Below are 21,761 nucleotides of genomic sequence, written 5' to 3' on the forward strand. Positions count from 1 at the left end.
ACAGGAACATATAGATTTGCATAATATGTGCATATCATTACAGACAGAAATATAAATAAACAGAAATGTTTGATAAAAGCTACTCATGAAAATAAATTTCATAAATTAGAAGAATGATGTCAAAGTCAGGGATCTATATCAGTTGAAGAAAAATAAATACACCACAATATTTTTTGTGCATTTTGCTTAATGAGTATTCAACATTTTGAGCCATGCATTAATGAAAATCACTAAAGTAATGACTTGCACAGTTCAAGTATTTTGGTTAAAAAAAAAACCACCTAAAATTTACAAAGAATATTGCAATACTATTTTCTTTTAAAGGCTCATCAGCATGTATTAGGTAACTAGAACACATTAAGTTAGAGTAAAATACTTCTTACAGCTTCATTTAGTACTGCATCTGATTCACTGCTAGATACACCTATTTCCGCATCAAGACTTACATCATAGTCCATGACTTCTGATTCATGACTTTGCTTATCTGCACCTTCAGTTCCTTTTTCTAAGTTACATATGCGTGAAACTAATTCCCCATCTCCATCCTCATAGTAGGAACGATTCTCAGTTGATTGCAGTTCCAGTATACTTTTAATGGCACTCTGTACTTGAGCATGGCGCTTATCATTTTGGTCCTCACCCCCACCCTGTGCTTTTCCCAGTTCCCGTTCTAATGTACAAATTCTACTCTTTTGTAGATGAAACCCCACATAACCTAAATCTGCTTCCCTTCTTTCCACTCTTTCTCTAAGGCCATTTGGCATAATTTCTTGACTTTCGTCAAGTTGCTCTTCTAGTCCTTCTATCACTGAAAGATCCAAATCTGTTCCTTGATTCTGCTCTTCTAAGATGCTTTCAACAGCAGCTTCAGACTCTGATATTATTCTGTGCCCCTGACCACTATATGCTTGAGCCCATTCTGATGCACCATCCAACATCTCAAAGTCATATTTTAATTCAACACCATTTCTTGCTCCATTACCATATGAAGTCAACAATGCTGATTCAAGTGATTCTTCTGTCCTAGCCACTGGCGGTTCGAAATCTGCTAAGCCACTAGTTTCCCCAGGTGTTTCAAAGTCTACATGAGGAACAGACTCACCATCATCATCATCATCTTCATTTTCAAGTGGTGAAATATTCAGCTCCTTTCTGATTTTTGATACAATATCTTCATCTTGTGCAGCTACTGTTGTAATACCAGAGGGAATGTCATTCTCTTCACCATACTCATCATCTTCTGCCACAACACTTGGATGTAAGTTAGGAGGTTCTAGATCATCATCCTCACAAGGTTCAGAAACAGGAGAATTCTGATGATGATTATGAGACCAATCAATTTCACTCTGTTCTTTAGTTATGCAGTTCACAATTTTAGCTGGCTTTTTATTTATAGGTTCCTCTACACTTTCTACTTCTTGATGTTCTTCTTTCACTGAAACACGTTTCAAAGAAGTTTTCTCATACCTCTCTTCCTGAACTTCCAAAAAATTTTCATTTTTCACAACTATTTCTTCTGAAAAGAATTTGCTGTTGCACTTTGGTGATGCATCTGCCACTGGGTTTATTGACTTAAGCCACACATCTGGATATGGAGGAAGATCAAGTTCTGAAAAGAGAAATTTAATAGTAAAATATAAGTTTATTACAATATATTAAATGACAATAAGGAAATTTAACCTTGCATACTAAATACAAAAAGAAAGAAGAAAAAAATTAAATATTTATTAGAATTATGTTGGTGTGACTTAAAAGTATTTCTCCAGTATGGTGTTCATTTTAAACCTAGATCATTATTTTTAAATGGAAAATGTATAGCTATAAAAAAAAATTCCTTTATAGTACTTACTGTGTTCGGGCACAAAAGTGTACCACACTTGCTCCTGTTAATTTTCTGTACAGCTTTAATTTACTTATTTATATATTTTGCTTGTCTCATGTTGCTGAGCATCAGAAATGAGGTGGTAGGGGAATTTATTTATTTTTTATTTTTTGATAAACAAGTCTTTTGTTAAACCACAGCCATGGGCGTCCGCAGAGGGGGGGGGCAAACAGGGTACTTGCCCCTCCCTGGGATTGAGTAAAAAATTCCACAAATTATAATCCTAAAAGTGATTGAGATATGTAACCTTACACCCTCGACCACGGAACGCTTTGTCTGCCTTAAAATTTTATTACGGGCTGGCCAGTTTCGGCCCTCGGCGGGGTAACCATAGAACATGTGTTTCATCTATTGCAGCAATAAAACATGTGTTCCTGTTTTTGGTTAATCGAGTGATATTCCCCAAACTTTACCAGAAGTTTTGGAACATTGCAACTATTAATTCGGCAATAACTATTGGTATGACATTACCTGTTACGACCTGTACCATTGAAAGAAGTTTCAGCACCTTGAGCCGTGTGAAAACATGGTTAAGGTGTCCACTATCTCAGAAACTCGCTTATCAGGGTTATGTATGATTAGTATGCACAGGAAGAAACTAGAAGAGGAAGCGGTAAAGAAGAAATTTATTGAAAATGTCATCAATAGGTTTGCAAGCGATAGATGGAGAATTCAATTCTTATACAATATGTGATTATTGAAATTATTATTATTATTATATATATATATATATATATATACAGCCAGGCCTCGCATAACGGGAGTTCGATTAACGTGATTTTCAGTTAACGCTATTTGAAAAATTATACCACCACTTTTCACTTTGCATGATGCAAATTTACAGTTAACGCGATCTTTTTTTTTTATGCAATAGTTGAAAAAGATTTGAATCGCACGTTAAGCTTACTGCAAGTCGTACGGTCAACAAACAAACGTTTGCCTGCTGCCCACTTCAGTGTGTTCCATCAACCATCGGAAGAAGATGCGTTACTTGTTTGTTTGTCTCCTGCTAATAAAGTCAATGCGCACTTGCATAAAAATTCAAATTTTTAAATGAGCCAAATGAAAATGTTACCGCGAAGGAGATAATGGTAAAAGAATTAGATGAAATCTTTCGTATTGCAGAGAACCTCAAACAACAGGTTTGAGGTTTTCTGCGATATTTATTTCGCCAGGGCCCAGAGAAGACTGTTGTCGGCTATCGGAAATTGATTGATGAAAAGAGAAAGTCAACACTGTTCAAATATTTCTGCAACAGTCATTTCTTCATTGTCAGAGGTTTCCAAACTTTCTCGGCGCCCTTAGTATCTCAGTAATTGTTTCAAGGCGCACCCAGACCAAAAGAAATACCTAACAGTTCCGTTTAATAGTTAGGTCCAAACAACTTAATAAGAAATGCTGAAACTGTGAACTACCTCGAGCAAATAGTTTGTGCGGTGTCTGAAAGATGTTGAGTATTGCTGTATTTCCCTCAAAAATTTAAAATATTCCGCGGCACGCAGTTTGGGAACCGCCATTTTATGCAATAAACATTTAATTCCATAATTATTTTCATTATCTTTTACATTGTATACAGTTACAAAGTTATTTAAAAGGTATTTTTAAAATTCTTTATGGACATTCCAGAAGGTCAAGGACCAATTATAATTTTTCCTATTGATTATTATATTCGATTAACGCGTTTCCGTTTTGCGCGACGAATTAATCGCATTAATCGAGGCCAGTGTGTGTGTGTATTAATTCTTGTTTCCTTTATATTTTAAATTTATATACATTATGTATGTGTTTTTGTATTGATGCAATACTGTATTCTATAATCTACTTGTATAATTAAATAATTATTTTAAAAATTTATTGATATAATTATTTGTCTCCAAGCTTTGCCCCCCCCTGGAAAATTTTCTGTGGATGCCCATGGCCACTGCAGTATCTTATAAGTGCACCGCTTTCAACTATTTCTTGCCTTTTATCCCAAAAAATAAAATAATAACTCTTAAGTTATTTTATTTTTTTTTGCTACATCAGCTAGAGGGCCAAAGAAAATTTTTAATCCAACTTTAAATATAAACAGTAATTTCCAAATTAAAAAGGGGGAGAAAAAATCAAATACCTCAAAACTACATACAATATATTCAGTGATTATCCACTGTATTTTTTTTTTATTTTTTTTATTTACTGTTCCATTTCTCCCACAGAAATGTAGTAGCCATCCAATAACAACTTTAAATTTATCTGTTTTTATATGTATAGCCAGTCCTCGCATAATATCTCCAAACTCTCTACTCATGCAGATCTATCTGCATTATATAATTCATGCTGGAATAGTTAATAATCAGTTCTGGTAACTATTTAGTCTCCCTACCACATGGTTATAGATCACGGATGTCACACTCATTTGGGCAGTGGGCCATTTCCCGTATTAGTGTACCTCACGCGGGCCGCACACGACCTACAAACCTTGCCATTGCTAAGCCTAAAGATGCTTTTTAATTGCTTAGTTGTTGCTGATTGATACTCGCAGCCGAGAATGCACTAATAACTAATTGAAAGGAAATAAAAGTCGAATAAATAACAGAACGAATAATGAAAAGCAAGTTTATTCCAGATAATTTCAACGAGGGAATACACATGAAATTAGCTAATTTAGGCCCTTTTGCCAGACACTTGACTCCGTTTACTTGCAACCAGCTTTGCAAGATTTGGAGTCAAAGATTGAGAAGACATAACCTTCATTATGGAAGAAAGATTGGCATTGGTTAGCCTTGTTCTGGGGGCTATTTTGTTAGCTTTCATATGCGAAAACAGTTGTTCACATAAATATGTGCTCCCAAAGTAACACAGATCTTGTGCGGTAAACTTTCTTATCTCTGGATATTTTTGCCATCCCAACTTCTCGGTATTTCACTTTTAAAATTGAGTCATTCTGCAGATCAATTAGTTCCATTTGTATGGAAATGGGAGCTCTCTCGACATTAAAAGAAAAAGACCCGTGAAAAGAGAAAAAAATGAAATGTTCTTGGTGCTCCTTGAAATCTTTAAAGCGCCTATCAAATTCACCTTTAATCTTTTCTATTGTCATAATATTTTGAAAAGGTATAACTTTGACTGATTTTTCAATTGTTCACACACAGAAAAGTAAGTCAGAGTATATGTTTTTAATTGATTTTGCCATACAATAAACTCTTTTTGAAAACTAGCCAGTGCATTGTGCATGTCTGTTACCAACTGATTTTTTCCTTGTTGTTTGATGTTTAGATCATTTAGGTGACCTGTAATATCTACTAGGAAAGCCAAATCTTGTATACCTAAGACTGATCCTTCAGAAGCAATACATCCTGACCTTTCATTTCCAGCAACAGTATTATTTTTTCCAAAAGTAAAAAAAAATCTTTAGTACATTGTAGCAAGACATCCAACGAACCTCTGTGTAGTACGGCAGCCCTTCAAATTCACCTTCCAAGTCCTTAAGAAGGAGAGCAAACTGGCAGTGATTCAGTCCTCTGGACCAGATGAAGTTCACAGTTTTGGCTACAGTCTTGAGCACACAGTCCATTTTCAGTATTTTCGAACACAGAACCTGTTGATGAATTGGAAAGATTGCAATTTTTGTTTGTCTGGATACTCGTCCTTCAGTTTTGCTTCTAGTGTTGAAACAAATCCTTTGACTTTGCTTGTCATCATCGGAGCAGCATTGGTAGTCACAGCCACGAGTCTCTTGAGAGGAAGCTTGTATTTCTCCAGAATGCTCCATATGCAGTCACAAATGTCTTTCCCAGTAGTAGTTACATAGATGGGAATCATTTCCAAAAACTTCAGACATAACAGACTTTCGAATTCATTTTTTAAAATGTATTTTGGTCTCAACTGGCTTATTTTTTATTCAAATTGTCATTGCAGGCGCGAAGAAACAGTACAACTTGTGCCACATGTTGAATATCATTACTTTCGTCAAGTGCAATTGAAAAACAATGAAACATTGCAGACGCTTCCTGCAGTTATTCAGGCAAATTGTCTGTTATCTCAGTTATCCTTTCAGCCACTGCGTTTCTCGACAACAAAAGTTCTTGGAACACTTTCACATTTCCGGGACACGTTTTCAGCCAGAAAGGTTTGGAATGTTTTGCCAGTAAATAGCTGATTTCATAACTGGCTTTCACTACTGATTTTTTGTAATTACATTTTGCTGCCTTTGAAGTGAGTTCTTCATATCCTTTAGTTTTTCTTCTTTTAATTTACCCTCAAAGTAGGAAAATTTTTCTTTGTGAATTGTACCATAGTGTAATTTAATATTGTACTCTTTGATGACACTAATTGATTCATTGCAAATAATACACACAATTTTACCTTTTACCTCTGTGCAAAAGTAACTCAATTCTCATCTTTCTTGGAATTGTCTCCCCTCATCAACAACCTTTCTTTTTCTAGTTGGCTTGGAAAGCAACATCAAGTTGGAATCATGTGTATATAAGAGTCACAACACAAAACTGTTTGCTTACTAACTTCATTAAATAGAAACGGCAACACAAATATTAGCTCACTCGCATTACGATATAACCGACTTGAACAGTATTAAAGCCAAAGTAAAACTGACTGTCAGTGCATAAAACGATCCTTAAATAGGCAATGGAAAATTCTGGAAATTACCAGTGTTTTCTTTATTCAGAGTAAGTTTGCTTGGGTTTATAGCTTAACACTGGTAATCGATATACTAACTTTCTTGATTTAAGTATTACATTGAATAGTCCCCCTCTTCATCATAATTTAGAATTATTTGACAAAAAGGGTAAATTCAATTTTAACATTATTTACCAAACTAACTGGAATTCTAATATTTCCATTAAAGTGCATAAAAACATTATCTGTACGCAGATTATTCGGCTTAATAATTTAAGCAGTAATCAAGCACTTTTCACTAATGCCTTAACTGCCTTTGTATTAAATTGGTTACTAACAACGTTCCTATTAAGTTTATTAATTATAACATCAAAAATATATTATCATTTATCAAACATATATTTGGATTTAATGTTGCATTTTGGTTAGTGCTAACTTCATACTTGCAGAAATGTACAGATGTAAATTTCAATGGTGGTAGTTCCACTACTTTGAGAGTAAATGCATTATATGACTTATATTTGAATGATGTCAATGCTTGTATCTACACCGATATTATACAACAATAATTTACAAATGGTATTTTATATTCTTCTTTTCATCTATTGCATGTTGCTCTTTCTCTCTTTTCTCCAGATTGTGGTTTTGCTGTAACAAACGTTCGCATTCATATTTTTAAATGTATTTTGGTCTCAACTGGCTTATTTTTTATTCGGAAGCTCAGCTCATTTCTATGTTACACTAATAACAGCTACAGAGGGCACTAGTTGTTCTTTCTTTTACACAGCTCTCTATTCAGTCTGCATTACACTTTATATACTGTTTTCTTCTCTGAGGAACTCAACAGTTGTCATAGCTCTTTGCTTCTGTTTATATCCCATTTATGACTATCTTGATGACACTTGAATTAATTTAATGAATCCAAGGTATTTATTTGTTTTCTTCTTATATATTTTTAACCATATTTTTTTGACATTCCAAAACATTACAGGCATGTGGTATTAGTTTCTCCTTCAACTAATGCTCTCTCAGTCAAGGCCCTCTCTAAGAGGTTGGGTATTTACACATCTGGCTTGCCTAGTATTCTTTAAACTCTTTTCTTTGCTTTTTATCTTTCTACTTTCTTTTTCCCATCCATTGAGCTATTAGTGAAATATGAGGGTGATTCGGACATTCTTACTTTTCTTATTCTTTGCTACCTTTATCCTTTCCTTACCCTGTTTTTATTTCCCGTTTCTATACCGCTTAATACATTTTTCTGTGTTTTTTTTTTTTTTGGTATAAGTTTATCCTTCAGTTAATGCTCTCTCAGCCAAGGTCCTCCTAAGAGAGTGGGTATTACACACCCAGCTTGCCTAGTATCCTTTAAACTCTTTTCTTTGCTTTTTATCTTTTTATTTTCTTTCCTTCATTTTTCTGTCTGTTGAGCTATTAGCGTAATATGAAGGCGATTCGGACATTCTTTTTTTTTTTTTTTTTTGTTTTGGTAGTTGTTGGCACATAGGCTTCTGTGGCCATAATGCACCTCCCAAGGTTTTTGCAGTACTTTGATCCAAGCCCGAGGCGGGAATCAAACCCGCGACCTTTGGGTTGCCAGGCAGGCACTTTACCCACCCAGCTAGCCTGGTCGGCTTCAGACATTCTTGCTTTCCTTCTTCTTTGCTATTTTCGCCTCTTTTATTTTTACTACCTTTTCCTTCCCGCTCCTTGTTTTATTTCCCATTTCTATACCTTTGCCTGTTACACTAAATTTACATCTTTACTATATTTTTCAGTCAAAATTTATCTCTCCTTATCTAGGACATGCAAATTTAACACTATCTTTTTAACACAAAATACTTAAGGTATATACATGAATTTCAAGGTATTCACTATAATTTATTTAAATATTCAGAGTAATTATATTAATTAATTAATTATATACACTGCAGGATCTATTTTGGAGGATCTATTTTGGAGGATCTATCTTTTTCTCCCTCCTCTTTTTTATTATTATATTAAATTTTTTTCCCCCTATTATATTAATCTTTCCTCAATTACCATAAATTTGCATAGAAATGCAGTGGCTCGGTATATAGTCAGGTGTAGTCCCCTGATGAAATACCTGATCTATGTACAGTAGTCCCCCCTTATCCGTGGTCTCGCTTTCCGCGGTTTTAGTTACCCACGGTCAACCATGGTCTGAAAATATTAAATGGAAAATTCCAGAAATAAATAATTCATAAGTTTTATGAATTTAAATGCATAAGCATGATGAAATCTCACGCTGTATATGCTATCTGCTGTTAGTCACTTAGTAGCCATCTCGATTATCAGATTGACTATCGCAGTATCCCAGTACTGTGTGTTCAAGTAACCCTTACTTTACTTAATAATGGCCCCAAAGTGCAAGAGTAGTGATGCTGGAAATTCGAATATGCCAAAGAGAAGCCATAAAACACTTTCTTTAAGTGAAAAGGTGAAAGTTCGTGACTTAATAAGGAAAGAAAAAAATTGTATGCTGAGGTTGCTAAGATGTATGGTAAGAACGAATCTTCTATCTGTGAATTTGTGAAGAAGGAAAAAGAAATTCGTGCTAGTTTTGCTGTCGCACTTCAAACTGCAAAAATTATGGCCACAGTGCGTGATAAGTGCTTAGTTAATATGGAAAAGGCATTAAATTTGTGGGTGGAATACATGAACAGAAAACGTGTTCCAATCGATGGCAACGTGTTGTGCCAGAAAGCATCGAGCTTATACGAAGGGGGTCCTCTGAAACGAGTGACACCTAGGCATTTACTGCGACTAAGGGATGGTTACACAGATTCAGGAAGAGGTTTGAACTGAAAAATATAAAAATTACTGGAGAGGCTTTGTATGCTGATGAAGAAACCGCTGCCACATTTCCGGCAGAGTTGAAGAAGCTGATTAAGGATACCATCCAAAGCAAGTCTTCAATTGTGATGAAACTGGGCTCTTCTGGAAGAAGATGCCAAATAGAACCTACATTCGTAAAAGTGCAAATGTTTTATCTGAGAGTTAATTAATCTGTCCTTCCATGTTTTATGCCCTGGTGGAGGCACCAGGGCATAAAACATGGAAGGACAGATTAACTCTGGTATTATGTGACTGCTGCAGGGCATATGATAAAGCCAGGTGTAGTGTACAGAGCAAAGAACCCAAGCGCACTCAAAAGCAAAAACAAAAATTATTTGCCCATGTTCTGGCAACATAATTAGAGAGCATTAGTTATAGCCACCTTGTTTATGGAATGGTTCCACCAATGCCTCATCCCAGAAGTGCAAAAATACTTGGAAGAGGAAGGGTTGGAATTTAAAGTCCTATTTGTCTCCAATGCCACACTGCTCCAATTTGTGCAGCAGTCTTCCATGTGCAACAGTATCAAAAGCCTTTCTAAGATCCAAGTATATAATATCAAAGTTATTCCCTGCATCCAGTTCTTTTGTGACTGCATCATAGTATCCAATCAAATTGGTCAGGCAAGACTTCCCCTTAACAAAACCATGCTGTGTCTGAGCTATAACTGAAGTCTTGTTAGATGATCCTGCAGTCTTCTTTAACCAGTGCCTCCATTAATTTTCCTGGAACAGAAGTTAAACTCACAAGTCTATAATTACTTGTGTTGGCCTTTGATCCTCCTTTGTGAATTGGGGCACATTTGCACAACTCCAGTCTGTGGATACCTCCCCCGAGTCCAAGGAAGGCTCTCATAATTATGGCTAAGGATTTGCTTACTTCCTTTGCTGCCTCCTTTAATATAACTGGATAGATCCAATCCACCCCAGGTGCCTTTCTTGTGTTTATCTTCAACAATTTCTCCTCCACTTTACTCTCAGTTATTACAAGATTATCTAGCTTACTGCCAGAGTTGAATACACCTCTGGCATTCCCCTCGCTGAATAACTCCTCATTTGTGAATGTTGATGCAAAATATTCATTTAATTTGTTAGGTACCTGAGCAGGATCATCAACAGTTGACCCATCGATAGCAAGTGGACCAATCTGATTCATCCCCTTCCTTCTAGAGTTTACATAAGTAAAGAACTCTTTGCTGTTTTTCTTTGCATCCCTTGCCAAGGATTTCTCGTAATCTGCCTTTGCCTGCCTAACCTCCTTTGTAAATTGGTAAACATATCAACTTGTATCTATCATAGGCTTCTGTGTCACGTGTTAATTTATATGTATCCCATGCATTTTTCTTCTCTGTCATGTCTCATTAGTTCATCTGACATCAATTTAGGCCTAAACCTTGAACAATATTTCTTAGTTGGTGTATGTAAAGCCTAGTAGCTTCCAAGATAAGTTCTTTGAATGTTTCCCATTTTGAATTTGCTGTTGGTAACATCTTCATTTGGTCCCACTGTATAGAATTTAAATACCGTCTCAGACCATCGTAATCGCCTTTACGAAAGCAATAACCCTTCCCTTTACCCCTGATGGTAGTTACCTCTTTGAGTAAATCCCACTTCAGCACACTGTGATCACTGCCACCTAGTGGTTCCTTTATCTGCAGATTCTTAATGCATGAAGAATCACTACTGATAATCAAATCAAGAGTATTACTCCCTCTAGTTGCCTCCCGAACATGCTGATGTAGAAAACAATTATGAAATAAATCCACAAAAGCCTTGCTAGTGTGTGAATGTCCAACCCACAAATTCCAGTCAATATCTGGGAAATTAAAATGTCCCATTATAAGACTCTCTGATGTATTGGCCCACTATTTCCCTGTACAGTTTCTTATTATACTCATCAGAGTCATTAGGCCCATAGCACACTCCTACTCTCAATTTTGATTTCCCAATGCTTATGTCACACCAAGCTGAATCGACACTGCACTGTCCAGCGATGTCGACTGGCTTCACTTCCTTGGATTTTATGTGTTTCATAACTAATAGCATAACCCCTGCTCCCTTCCTATCCTCTCTATCCTTTCTGTAGACACTGTACTCCCCAAATTCCAGTTCTGCATTCCTTATATCTGTGTGACATCACGTCTCTGATATCCCGACAATATCTGCCTTTGATACTTTGAGCAATACCTCAAATTCATCAAATTTATTTACCAAATTCCTAGCATTGGTGTACACGCAAGTATACATGCACCTGTTTCTATTCTTTGCTAGCCTAACACAACCCACGTGTTTATTTGTACCGCAATGACTCCCAGCAGTCTCCGAAATATCCTGCATCTTGTTTTTCAGGTTTCTGCTCATTCTAATAGAAGCAGTGTAAGAATCACTTTCATCTCTGCCAGTGGCTACTGTTAATCTATTAGTCTTTGTATCCTCCCAAGATAGAAGTTTTCCGACCCACCTAACACTGTCTCGATAGCATCAGCAAATATTCTTGTACCCTTTCTATTAAAGTGTATCCCATCCCTGTAGAAGCAGTCTCTCCTGTTAACAAGTACAGTCCAGGCTGAAAAAAATTCTACCCCTCAAGAAATTCTACCCATCAATTGCTGATCAAATTGCATTTGATCAGCAATTGATCTAGACCCTAATCCGGACATAACGCAGTGCTGGAAATCATTCACTATTGCTGATGCAATAGCATTCATCAAAGCTGCAATGGATGAATTAAAACCAAAAACTGCTGGAAGATCTTATGGAGTGAAGTGGTGAATGATTTTAAAGGCTTTCCGGGGATCGATGGAGAAGTTAGGAAAATCATTGACGCAGCAAGACAAGTTGGTGGAGAAGGATTTGCTGACATGCTTGATGAAGAAATGAAAGAACACATTGAAGACCACTGAGAAGTGTTAACAAATGAGGAATTGGAAGAACTTGTTGAGTCATCTACAGAGGAAGAGGGAGAAGAAGAAACTGAAGCAGAACCAGCAATGTGGACATTACCGAAATTTGCCGAAGTTTCGAATTGCACAGACATTAAAGGACAAAATTATGGAATACGATCCTCGGATGGAACGCAGCATTAAAGTCACCCGTATGATCACCAAAGGATTACAACCTCTGCAGCAACACTTTGATGAGTTAAAAAGAAAGACACAAAAACTTCCGATTATAATGTTCTTCCAAAAGGTTTCGGCAAAAAACTTTCAACTATCGAGGATCCCCAACCATCGACACCATCATGGCTTGATGATCCAGGATCACCAGAAGCAAATAATTCTCCTTCTGACGTATTGTCAGAAGGTCAATAGTAGCCTAACACTTCGTCATTCACCTCACTTCATCTTATCATGTAGGCATTGTATCATCATCACAAGAAGAAGGGCGAGTACAATACAATAAGATATTTTGAGAGAGAGAGAGAGAGAGAGAGACCACATTCACACAAGTTTTATTACAGTATATTGTTATAATTGTTTTATTTTATTATTAGTTATTGTTGTTAATCTCTTACTGTGCCTAATTTATAAATTAAACTTTATCATAGGTATATATATATAGGGAAAAACATAGTATGTATAGGGTTCGGTACTATCCGCGGTTTCAGGTATTAACTGGGGGTCCTGGAATGTATCCCCCACGGATTAGGGGGGGGGGACTACTGTACCAACTTTCTTAAGCTTGCATCAAACTCTTTCTTTTCCTTAGTGATTTTAATACTTCCCACCCTTAGTTTGATGTTCACTATTTTAAGTTTTCTTATTAATCATATATTTTTGCTTTCCCTTTCAGCTTTTCTATGCTTAATCGGCTCATTGATTCAGCCTTTAATATCAGATAATTTTATATATATATATATTTTTTTTTTTTTTAGGTTCTTAAAATTCTTTCTCTTTTTATTCCTCATTCTTTTCTTTTCTTACTTGTATCTTCTTCTATTAGCCTTGACACCTTGTGTTCTGCTCCATCTTTATGTATTTTTCTTTTAATTTATCCAGATTTTATACACACACATATATATATACATACATATATTTTTAATTTTTTCCATTGTATAGCCCCAGGGGCTCACATCTGGTGAGTATGGGCGTGGCATATCCAGGGTCCTGAGCTGGATATCATCATTCTTCTCTTTCTTGGTGATTCCTTTCTACTTCTCATTCTTTCCTTCTCTCTCTCTCTCTCTCTTTCAGGGAAACTCGGAAAATTTTTTTTTTTTTTGCTGGTGCAGCATAAGCCTCAGGCTTCCTTGCACCATACGGCTAATAATAATAATAATAAGACCAGTGGAAGAAGGCCCTAACAGAATTTGAAGGAATGGACAACACAAGAACCCACGTGATACCCAAGCAGAGACCAAATAAAATCCTGTGGAGAGTAACAGACCACCTCAATCGGCAAATAATGCTATATTACCTTGACAACAATGGTGCAACGCTGGAAGCTATCCACACAACCGTATACTGTGCTGCAATAGCAGCCACTAGGATTAATAGAAAAGAAACGAGAGACCAGCAGCAGAAGAACCGAAAACAGGAGGAACCGCCAGCTTGGAAAAAAAGACCAGAAGAAGACAGAAGAATTAAGAGTCAAGATAGGTCAGTTGACACAATACCAACAGGTAATAGAAGTAAGAAACTGATTGGAAAGGTGAAGAGCATCCTCAAGAGAGACAGCTTCCACAACAAACTTGAGACCAGAAATCAGAGAATAGGAGAATACTTGGACACACTGAAGCATAACCTCCTTGCACTCAGCAAGAGACTACACCGATACAAAGAGAGCTCCCAGAGGAAAATAAACAACTGAATCTTCGATGAGGACCAAAGAGCCTTCTACAGGAAACTGGATGAAGATGAGAAAGCAGGAAACGGACCACCTGAGAAGAAGACAATTGAAGAGTTCCGGGGAAATATCTGGAGCAGTGAAGTAAGACATAACAACAGAGCACCCTAGATAGAAATAGAATGCAAGAAAACAAAGGACATACAGGAGATGAGAGAAGAAGAAGTAAAACAGTCGATCAGGAACACCCACAACTGGCGAACCCTGGGAATTGATAACATCCAAAACTACTGGTACAAGAAGCTTACCTGCACACACAAGAACCTAGCAGAGCAGTTCACTCGAATGATAAGGCACCCGGAGACAATCCCGATGTTTCTCACTGAAGGAGTCACATATCTGAAGCCTAAAGATTACAAAAAACCCAACGAAATACAGGCCAATCACCTGCCTCCCAATGATGTACAAGATCCTGACCAGCTGCATAACCAAGAAGATATCAGACCACTTAGAGAGTCAGAACATAATGGCTGAAGAGCAGAAAGGATGCAAGCGGAGGAGCAAAGGATGCAAGGAGCAATTAACCATAGATGCCGCAGTTATGGATCAAGCCTTCAAGAAGCACCACAACCTATACAATGCCTACATCGATTACCGCAAGGCCTTCGACTCCGTACCTCATAGTTGGCTAATAGAGACCCTGAAGATCTACAAGGTCAATCCGATAGTGACAAACTTCCCAGGATCAACAATGGCAAAATGTAGTACGACCATTAAGGTTGAGAACATCACAACCAGGCCAATCCCCATTAGAAGAGGAATCTTTTATGGAGATGCTCTGAGCCCACTATGGTTCTGTCTAGCACTCAACCCGCTATCCACCATGCTCAATGGCAGTAAGTATGGATATAACCACAAAGAAGGAAGAAAGAACCCATACACCCTCACCCACCTGATGTACACGAATGACATCAAGCTCTATGCGGCAACTGAGAAGCAACTCCAGCAACTACTCCGGATCACTGAAGAATTCGGCAAGGACATCAGGATGGAATTTTGTTTAGAAAAATGAAAGACCTACACACTGCACCAGGGAAAATTAGTTGGCCGAAACTACCAGCTGCTGACTGGTAAAGAGATCGAAGCTATGACAGAAGGAGAGACCTACAAATACCTAGGGATGATGCAGGCTGAGCAGTTAGAACACAAGGAAATCAAGAAGTGCTTGTTGTTGTGGGGGTTTCATGGCGCATAAGCAACTTTGGCTATAATGCGCCTATTCATTTATATTAAAGGAAAAGGGAAAGAATCGTACTGTCTGAAGTGTCCTTAATCAGAAAAGATTAAAAATTCTAATTTGCTTCAGAAAACGGAAGAATTCAGATATATTTGCCTTGTCACCTATCAAATTCTCTAGGGTTATTGGTTGTTGAAGGATAACCAGTGATTGCAGGGTTGAAATTCTGTCTTGTTTATAATAGGGACAGTCAATGAGAATGTGTTTAACAGTCATATTTATATAGCAATGTGGACATTGTGGTGGATCATCTCCTGTGAGTAAATGAAGATGGGTCAGGTAAGTATGACCTATTCTTACTCTTGAAAGAATTACTTCTTCTCGTCTTGATGTCCGGACACTGGAGGGCCAGATTTTCGGAACCTGTTTAATCTGAAAAAGTTTATTATTCGTTTGGGAATGCCATTGCGCTGTCCATTCTGTTAGGCATGCAGCATGAATCATTATTGCATAGTCTGAGGCTGGGACAGGGATATTGGTTAAATCTAAGCTGGTTGGGTTTTTTGCAGCTTTATCAGCCTGTTCATTGCCTAAAATATCAGAATGTGCTGGTATCCAGCAGAAGGCGACCAGTTGGTGATGATCTTTAATCTTTAGTAATAATTTTCTAATTTCAATTATAACAGGGTGAAATTTATCTGAGGAACTACACAAAGCGTTGATTGAACTGAGGGAATCCGTGTAAACTACTGATTTTAATGAGCAGTCAGGAGGGAGATTTTTTAAAGCTAGTTTAATTGCGAATAACTCAGCTGAGAAGATACTGAATTCAGGAGGAAGGGCTGCTGATACAATTGTATTCGGAAACACTGCAGCTGCTCCAACTTTTGAATTTGATTTAGAGCCATCTGTGTATATTGGTAAAAAATCAATATATTTTTGAGTGTGAACAGCATGAACTTGTCTGATATTTGATGATTGCAAAATATTCTTTCCCCACTGACAGAGGTTAGTGTCACAGGTCGGTATAGGAGTTTGAACCCATGGTGGCTGGGTACAAGTGGCTACTTGTTGAACAGAACGGATGGATATATTCCAAACCTGCAGTAGTTCAAGAAGGCGATGACCAGCTGGTTTTACTATGCTAGGTTTATTTCTGTACAGATTTTCTAATGGTGGATTGAAAAGATATGGCTGAATGGGATGCGAGGCACAACTTTATATCTTGACAGAATACTTTAGCAAAAGCAATTTCCTACGTAAAGATAGTGGCGGTTCATGAGCATCAATGTACAGGCTATGTGCTGGCGATGTTCTGAATGCACCAAGTGCAATCCTCAGTGCACTGTGTTGTACTGGATCAAGCCAGCGTAATGCGCTCTTTCTGGCAGAGTCATAAATGGGAGCTCCATAATCAAGACGGGATCTGATTAATGCCCTGTATAATCGAAGAAGGCAGGTACGGTCTGCACCCCACGTTTGTGCAGATAAAGATCTGAGTATGTTTATCTTTTTTAAGCAGGCAGTACGTACTTTTTTAATGTGCTCTAAAAAATTTAGCTTGTTGTCCATGATTAAACCTAGAAATCTAATGTTACTAGTGACTGGGATGGAAATATTAGAGACGTGAAGTTCAGGATCCAGATGAAATTTGCATTGCCTACAAAAATGGATAGCAACTGTTTTCTGCTGTGATAGCCTATAGCCTTAAAGGCTGGCCCATTGCTGTATTTTATTTAATGATATCTGAAGCTGTCATTCAATAGATCTCATATTTTGGGAATGACAGGAGATGGCAAGGTCATCTGCATAAAGGTAAGTTTCTACAGTATTTGGAAGTTGTTTAGTGATAGAATCTATTCTTAGGGCAAAAAGAGTGGCACTCAGTACTGATCCCTGTGGAACACCTTCTTCTTGAATGTAAGTTGCAGAGAGGGCATGTTGGTATCGAACTTGAAAAGATCTAGTGTGTAGAAAATGCTTTATAAATATAGGAAGGTTTCTCCACAGACCAAGAGAATAAAGGTCTCTTAGTATGCCATGCCGCCAGGTGGTATCAAAAGCCTTCTCTATATCTATGGAAACCATTACTAGATGTTCATGCTTAATAAAGGCATTACGAATGGCAAATTCAGCCTTAACCATAAGGTCCAGGCATGACCTGTTTTGACGAAAGCCATACTGACTATTGCTCATTAACTGTTCTGACTCAATGATCCAGACGAGTCTACAGTGGACAATTTTTTCTAGAATTTTGCTGAGGCAGCTTGAGAGGGATATTGGTCTATAGCTATGGGGATTGGTTGGATCTTTTCCAGGTTTTAGGAATGCCAAAACAGTAGAATGATGCCAAGAAGTTGGATAGACATTTTCTAGAAAAATACGATTGTAAAAGAGCAGAAGGAGACGCAAAGCTCTGTCGTCAAGATGTTGTAGCATGACGTAGTAGATTCCATCTGGTCCGGCAGCACCATTGTGGGCTGTTCCGATAGCATGCAAGAGTTCGGAATATTGTAGGGGTTTGTTATACGGCAGAAGGAGAGCAGTTTGGAAGTTAACAGAGTGCTGTTCTGCAGTGTTTTTAATTCTCTGGAAAAGTGGAGTATAAGCTGCTGCCGCTGAGATTTCAGCAAATGTGTTGCCCAAAGCATTTGCGATATCTAAAGGACTAGATAGATCTTGCCCATTACAGGACAGAATTGGTGAAGGTACGGTAGGAAACTTACCAGAAAGCTGTCTAATATTTTTCCATATTATTTTGGTGTCAGTGTTTTTGTTAATGCTTGATGCAAAATGGATCCAGGATTCTTTCTTGGCTTGCCTTTGTATGAAGCGTGCTTTTGCCTTTGACTTCTTATAATTTATTAGATTGGGTGTTGTTGGATATTGCCGAAACAAATTCCAGGCTTTATTTTTTGCTTTTTTGGCTTTTGTGCATTGCTCATTCCACCAATAATTATAATGCTTACGAACCGAAGGATTTGATAGTGGTATTGTTTCTTTAGCCACATTTAGGAGATGTGACGTGATGTATTCTGTCACATCATCAATAGGCTGGAGATGGATTTTTTCCTCATCAAAAGATATTGATGATCGGAATTTTGCCCAGTTTGCTCGGGCAAATTTCCATTTTCTACATGGTTGAGCTGGAGGAGCCTGTGCTATTAATAGGTTGCATACGATTGGGAAGTGATCACTACCCATTATGTCATTTAAAACATACCACTCTATGGTCGGGACCAGTAATGGAGAACAAATGGAGAGATCTATGGCTGAGGTATGTCCATTTGGGAGCTGAACGTGAGTGTGTGTGCCAGTATTGAGTATGGTGAGGTTTACCGCCTCTATTAGGCTCTCAATGAGTCGACCTCGTCTATCTAATTTAGGATCGCCCCATAAGGTGTGGTGCCCGTTGAAGTCCCCTAACATACAGAGAGGTGGAGGTATCTGTATAAGGAGATCTTCAAGATCTTTTAAACAGTAGGTACGGTTTGGCTGTAAGTAGATTGATACTAAAGTTATTTCAATATGGAGCGTTATACACACAGCAACAGCTTCTATTTCAGTTTGAAGTGGAATATGTTTAGTTGGAATTACTGAATTTATCAGGATTGCTACACCACCATGGGCAGCATTTGCTGTATTACGATCCCTTCGATAAAGGCAATAGTTCTTTATCGAAGGAGAAATTTGCAAAGTTAAGTAAGTTTCCTGAAGACAAAGGGCAACTGGAGAAAATCGATTTATTAGATCTTGGATATCGACTGTATTGCAACGAAAGCCTCTGCAGTTCCACTGTAAAATACAAGGCATTATTTGTGTTTAGTTGATGGAGCTGATTCTGACTGCTTTTTGAAAGTGACTGGTTTATGGCGATCCAATTTGTGTTTGTCTTTTTTTTTGGAAGACTGGCTGACCAGTGTCCATTTCTTCTTCTTCGGCATGGATCTCTAAAAGAGGATCTTCCTCTATAGATGTGCCATCTGTGTCCATGGTTGTGTCTCGAATATTTTTGATTATATTTAAATTTGTAATACATGGTGTGGTAGCACTCATTGGGGGAGGAGATTCTGCTGGTATTGTAAGAGGAGTATTATTTGCTTGGTCTGAGAGTTCTAGCCCAATCTGAAATTGAAATATTAGTAGGAACTGTAACATTAGTTTGAGTAGAGACTGTTTGGTATTTTTTAACTGCATTAGCATAAGAAATATTTTTATTCATAGTAGGTGCCACTAGTCTTCTCGCTTCTGGATAACTTACTTTGTTCTCGACCTTGTATTTTACAATTTGTTTCTCCGTTTTCCATTTTTCACAAGTTCTGGAATAGGCAGGATGATCACCTTTGCAATTTGGACAGGTCACTTTGTATGTGATCCGAGGAACCACAGTTGGGGCAGACAGGAACTCCTCTGCATACAGTTTGTGAGTGGCCATACTTTTGGCATTTGTAACACCTTAAAGGGTTTGGAATGTAAGGCCGGATTCGGCAAAGTAAATAACCTGCTGTGTAGATCACTTGCCAAGATAATCTTGGCAAGTGATCTTACTTGCCAAGATTTCCGGCCCCGCCACGGGGAGGCAGGAGCAGTGCCGCTAGGAGGCCAAGCAGTTAAAGTGTTAGTTAGTTAGTGGAAATAGAAATATATGGATAAATAAAGAAAGGTGAGTTTCCTTTCTCTGTTCTAACTTGTGGCTTTTAAGTGTAGAACGATATAGAAATAAAGCTGCTAATAGAAACGTACAAAATTAGAAAAAACTTTAATCGCTTTTGATGAGCACTCTATATATCGCAGAAAAATCGTTTGACCTCGAATTCGCTTGGCACCCGGGGCCTCAAGAAGTGCCCGACCAAAAAATATCATCAGAGACTCAGAAGCCTGCTGAAAGCAAAATTGAATGGAGGGAACACAGTTAAAGCCATAAACACCTATGCAGCTCCAGTACTAACATACACATTCGGGGTCATAGATTGGACTAACACCGAGCTAGAAGATATCATACGAAAGACAAGGACAATGATGACCAAGAGTCGCCAACACCAGCTGAAGTCAGCAGTGGAGAGAATAACAATACCTCGGAAAGAGGGAGGAAGGGGCCTGATAGAACAACAGAAAACAGTGATAGTTAACCTGAAGAATTACTTTGAGAACCACACAGCAACACTCCATCAGGCCATAAGGAAGATAGATAAGTGGTATACCCCACTCAACCTAAGCAAGGAGACCCTTCCCGCCCAGACAGTACACGAAACAAAGTTAGAAAGTTGGGCAAAGAAGACACTCCACGGCAGACACTACAATGACCTCCATCAAGACCACATCGATAACATTGCTTCCAATGCATGGCTCACAAGTGGGACGCTCTTCCCCGAGACTGAATGATTCATGCTGGCCATCCAAGACTAGGTAATCAACACCAGAAACTATAGAAAATACATTGCAAAGGAGCCCGGAATATCAGATGACACATGTCGACGATGCCACCTGGCCTCAGAAATGATCCAACATATCACCGCGGGGTGTAAGGTGATCACCCAGACTGAGTACACTCATAGACACGATCAGATAGCCAGGATAATACATCAGAAGCTAGCGAGGAAATACCAGTTGACCAAAGAAAGTGTACCATACTACAAGTACGAACCCCAGGTAGTACTAGAGACCCAAACTCACAAGCTCTACTGGGACCGCGCCATAATAACGGATAAGTCCATCCCACACAACAGACTGGACATAACCCTTGTGGACAAGATGGAAAAGGCTACATACCTGATTGACATAGCGGTGCCCAACACTAGCAATGTCCAGTAAACCCATGAGGAAAAAATTAGGAAGTACACGGACCTGAGATCAAGGAGATGTGGCATATGGAAGAAGTATCAACCGTCCCAATCATCGCGTCAACCACCGGTATGGTACCGAAGACTCTACACAGCAGCCTAGCAGCAATAGGTCTCCCAGAGAACAACTACAAGGAACTCCAGAAAGTTGTAATCCTGAACACCTGTAGGATAGTCAGAGATTTCCTTGACCGACAGTAACACTAGACATTACAACCACTCTGTCTACTTGGTAGCAGTACCCGTCACGGAGTGGAATCCCCCAATCAGGGAGAAATAATATAAGAGCAACAACAACAACAACAATAATAATAATATATATTTGAAAATTACAAGAGTTACCTCAATATTTCTTCATAGGATGACCTCTATACTCTACTCTCCAGAACTGGTTTTAAAACGCATAAAAAACTTCTTTAAAATTATTAAATGTGTTCGATCTTCTTCGTATATGAATGATCTGAAGCCCAGGGATCATAGTCAAAAGCCCTAACCCGACCCCAGACCCATAAAATCCTCCACGAAACCTTGAGTGACTGAAGACATCA

At 38.1% G+C, this 21,761-nt stretch overlaps 1 protein-coding gene across 3 annotated transcripts in view; it reads right to left on the reverse strand.

Annotated features, from left to right (window-relative positions):
• Positions 1–282: 282 nt before the first annotated feature.
• The window catches only part of LOC150087056 (uncharacterized), a 599,010-nt gene continuing 577,531 nt past the window's right edge, over positions 283–21,761 (reverse strand). For 2 of the 3 annotated variants that reach the window (XM_090372918.1, XM_090372919.1), the window contains one exon: positions 284–1,609. In XM_090372918.1, the coding sequence (XP_090229044.1) occupies positions 363–1,609 (1,247 nt within the window). In that variant the 3' untranslated portion in view covers positions 284–362. Of the gene's footprint in view, positions 1,610–21,761 lie in introns of all 3 variants that reach the window. The other variant, XM_090372920.1, reaches the window with a different exon arrangement.

The sequence above is a fragment of the Mastigoproctus giganteus genome, chromosome 4 (genome assembly GCF_048544385.1).
Source record: "Mastigoproctus giganteus isolate SK-2022 chromosome 4, ASM4854438v1, whole genome shotgun sequence".
Classification (NCBI taxonomy): Eukaryota; Metazoa; Arthropoda; class Arachnida; order Uropygi; family Thelyphonidae; genus Mastigoproctus; species Mastigoproctus giganteus.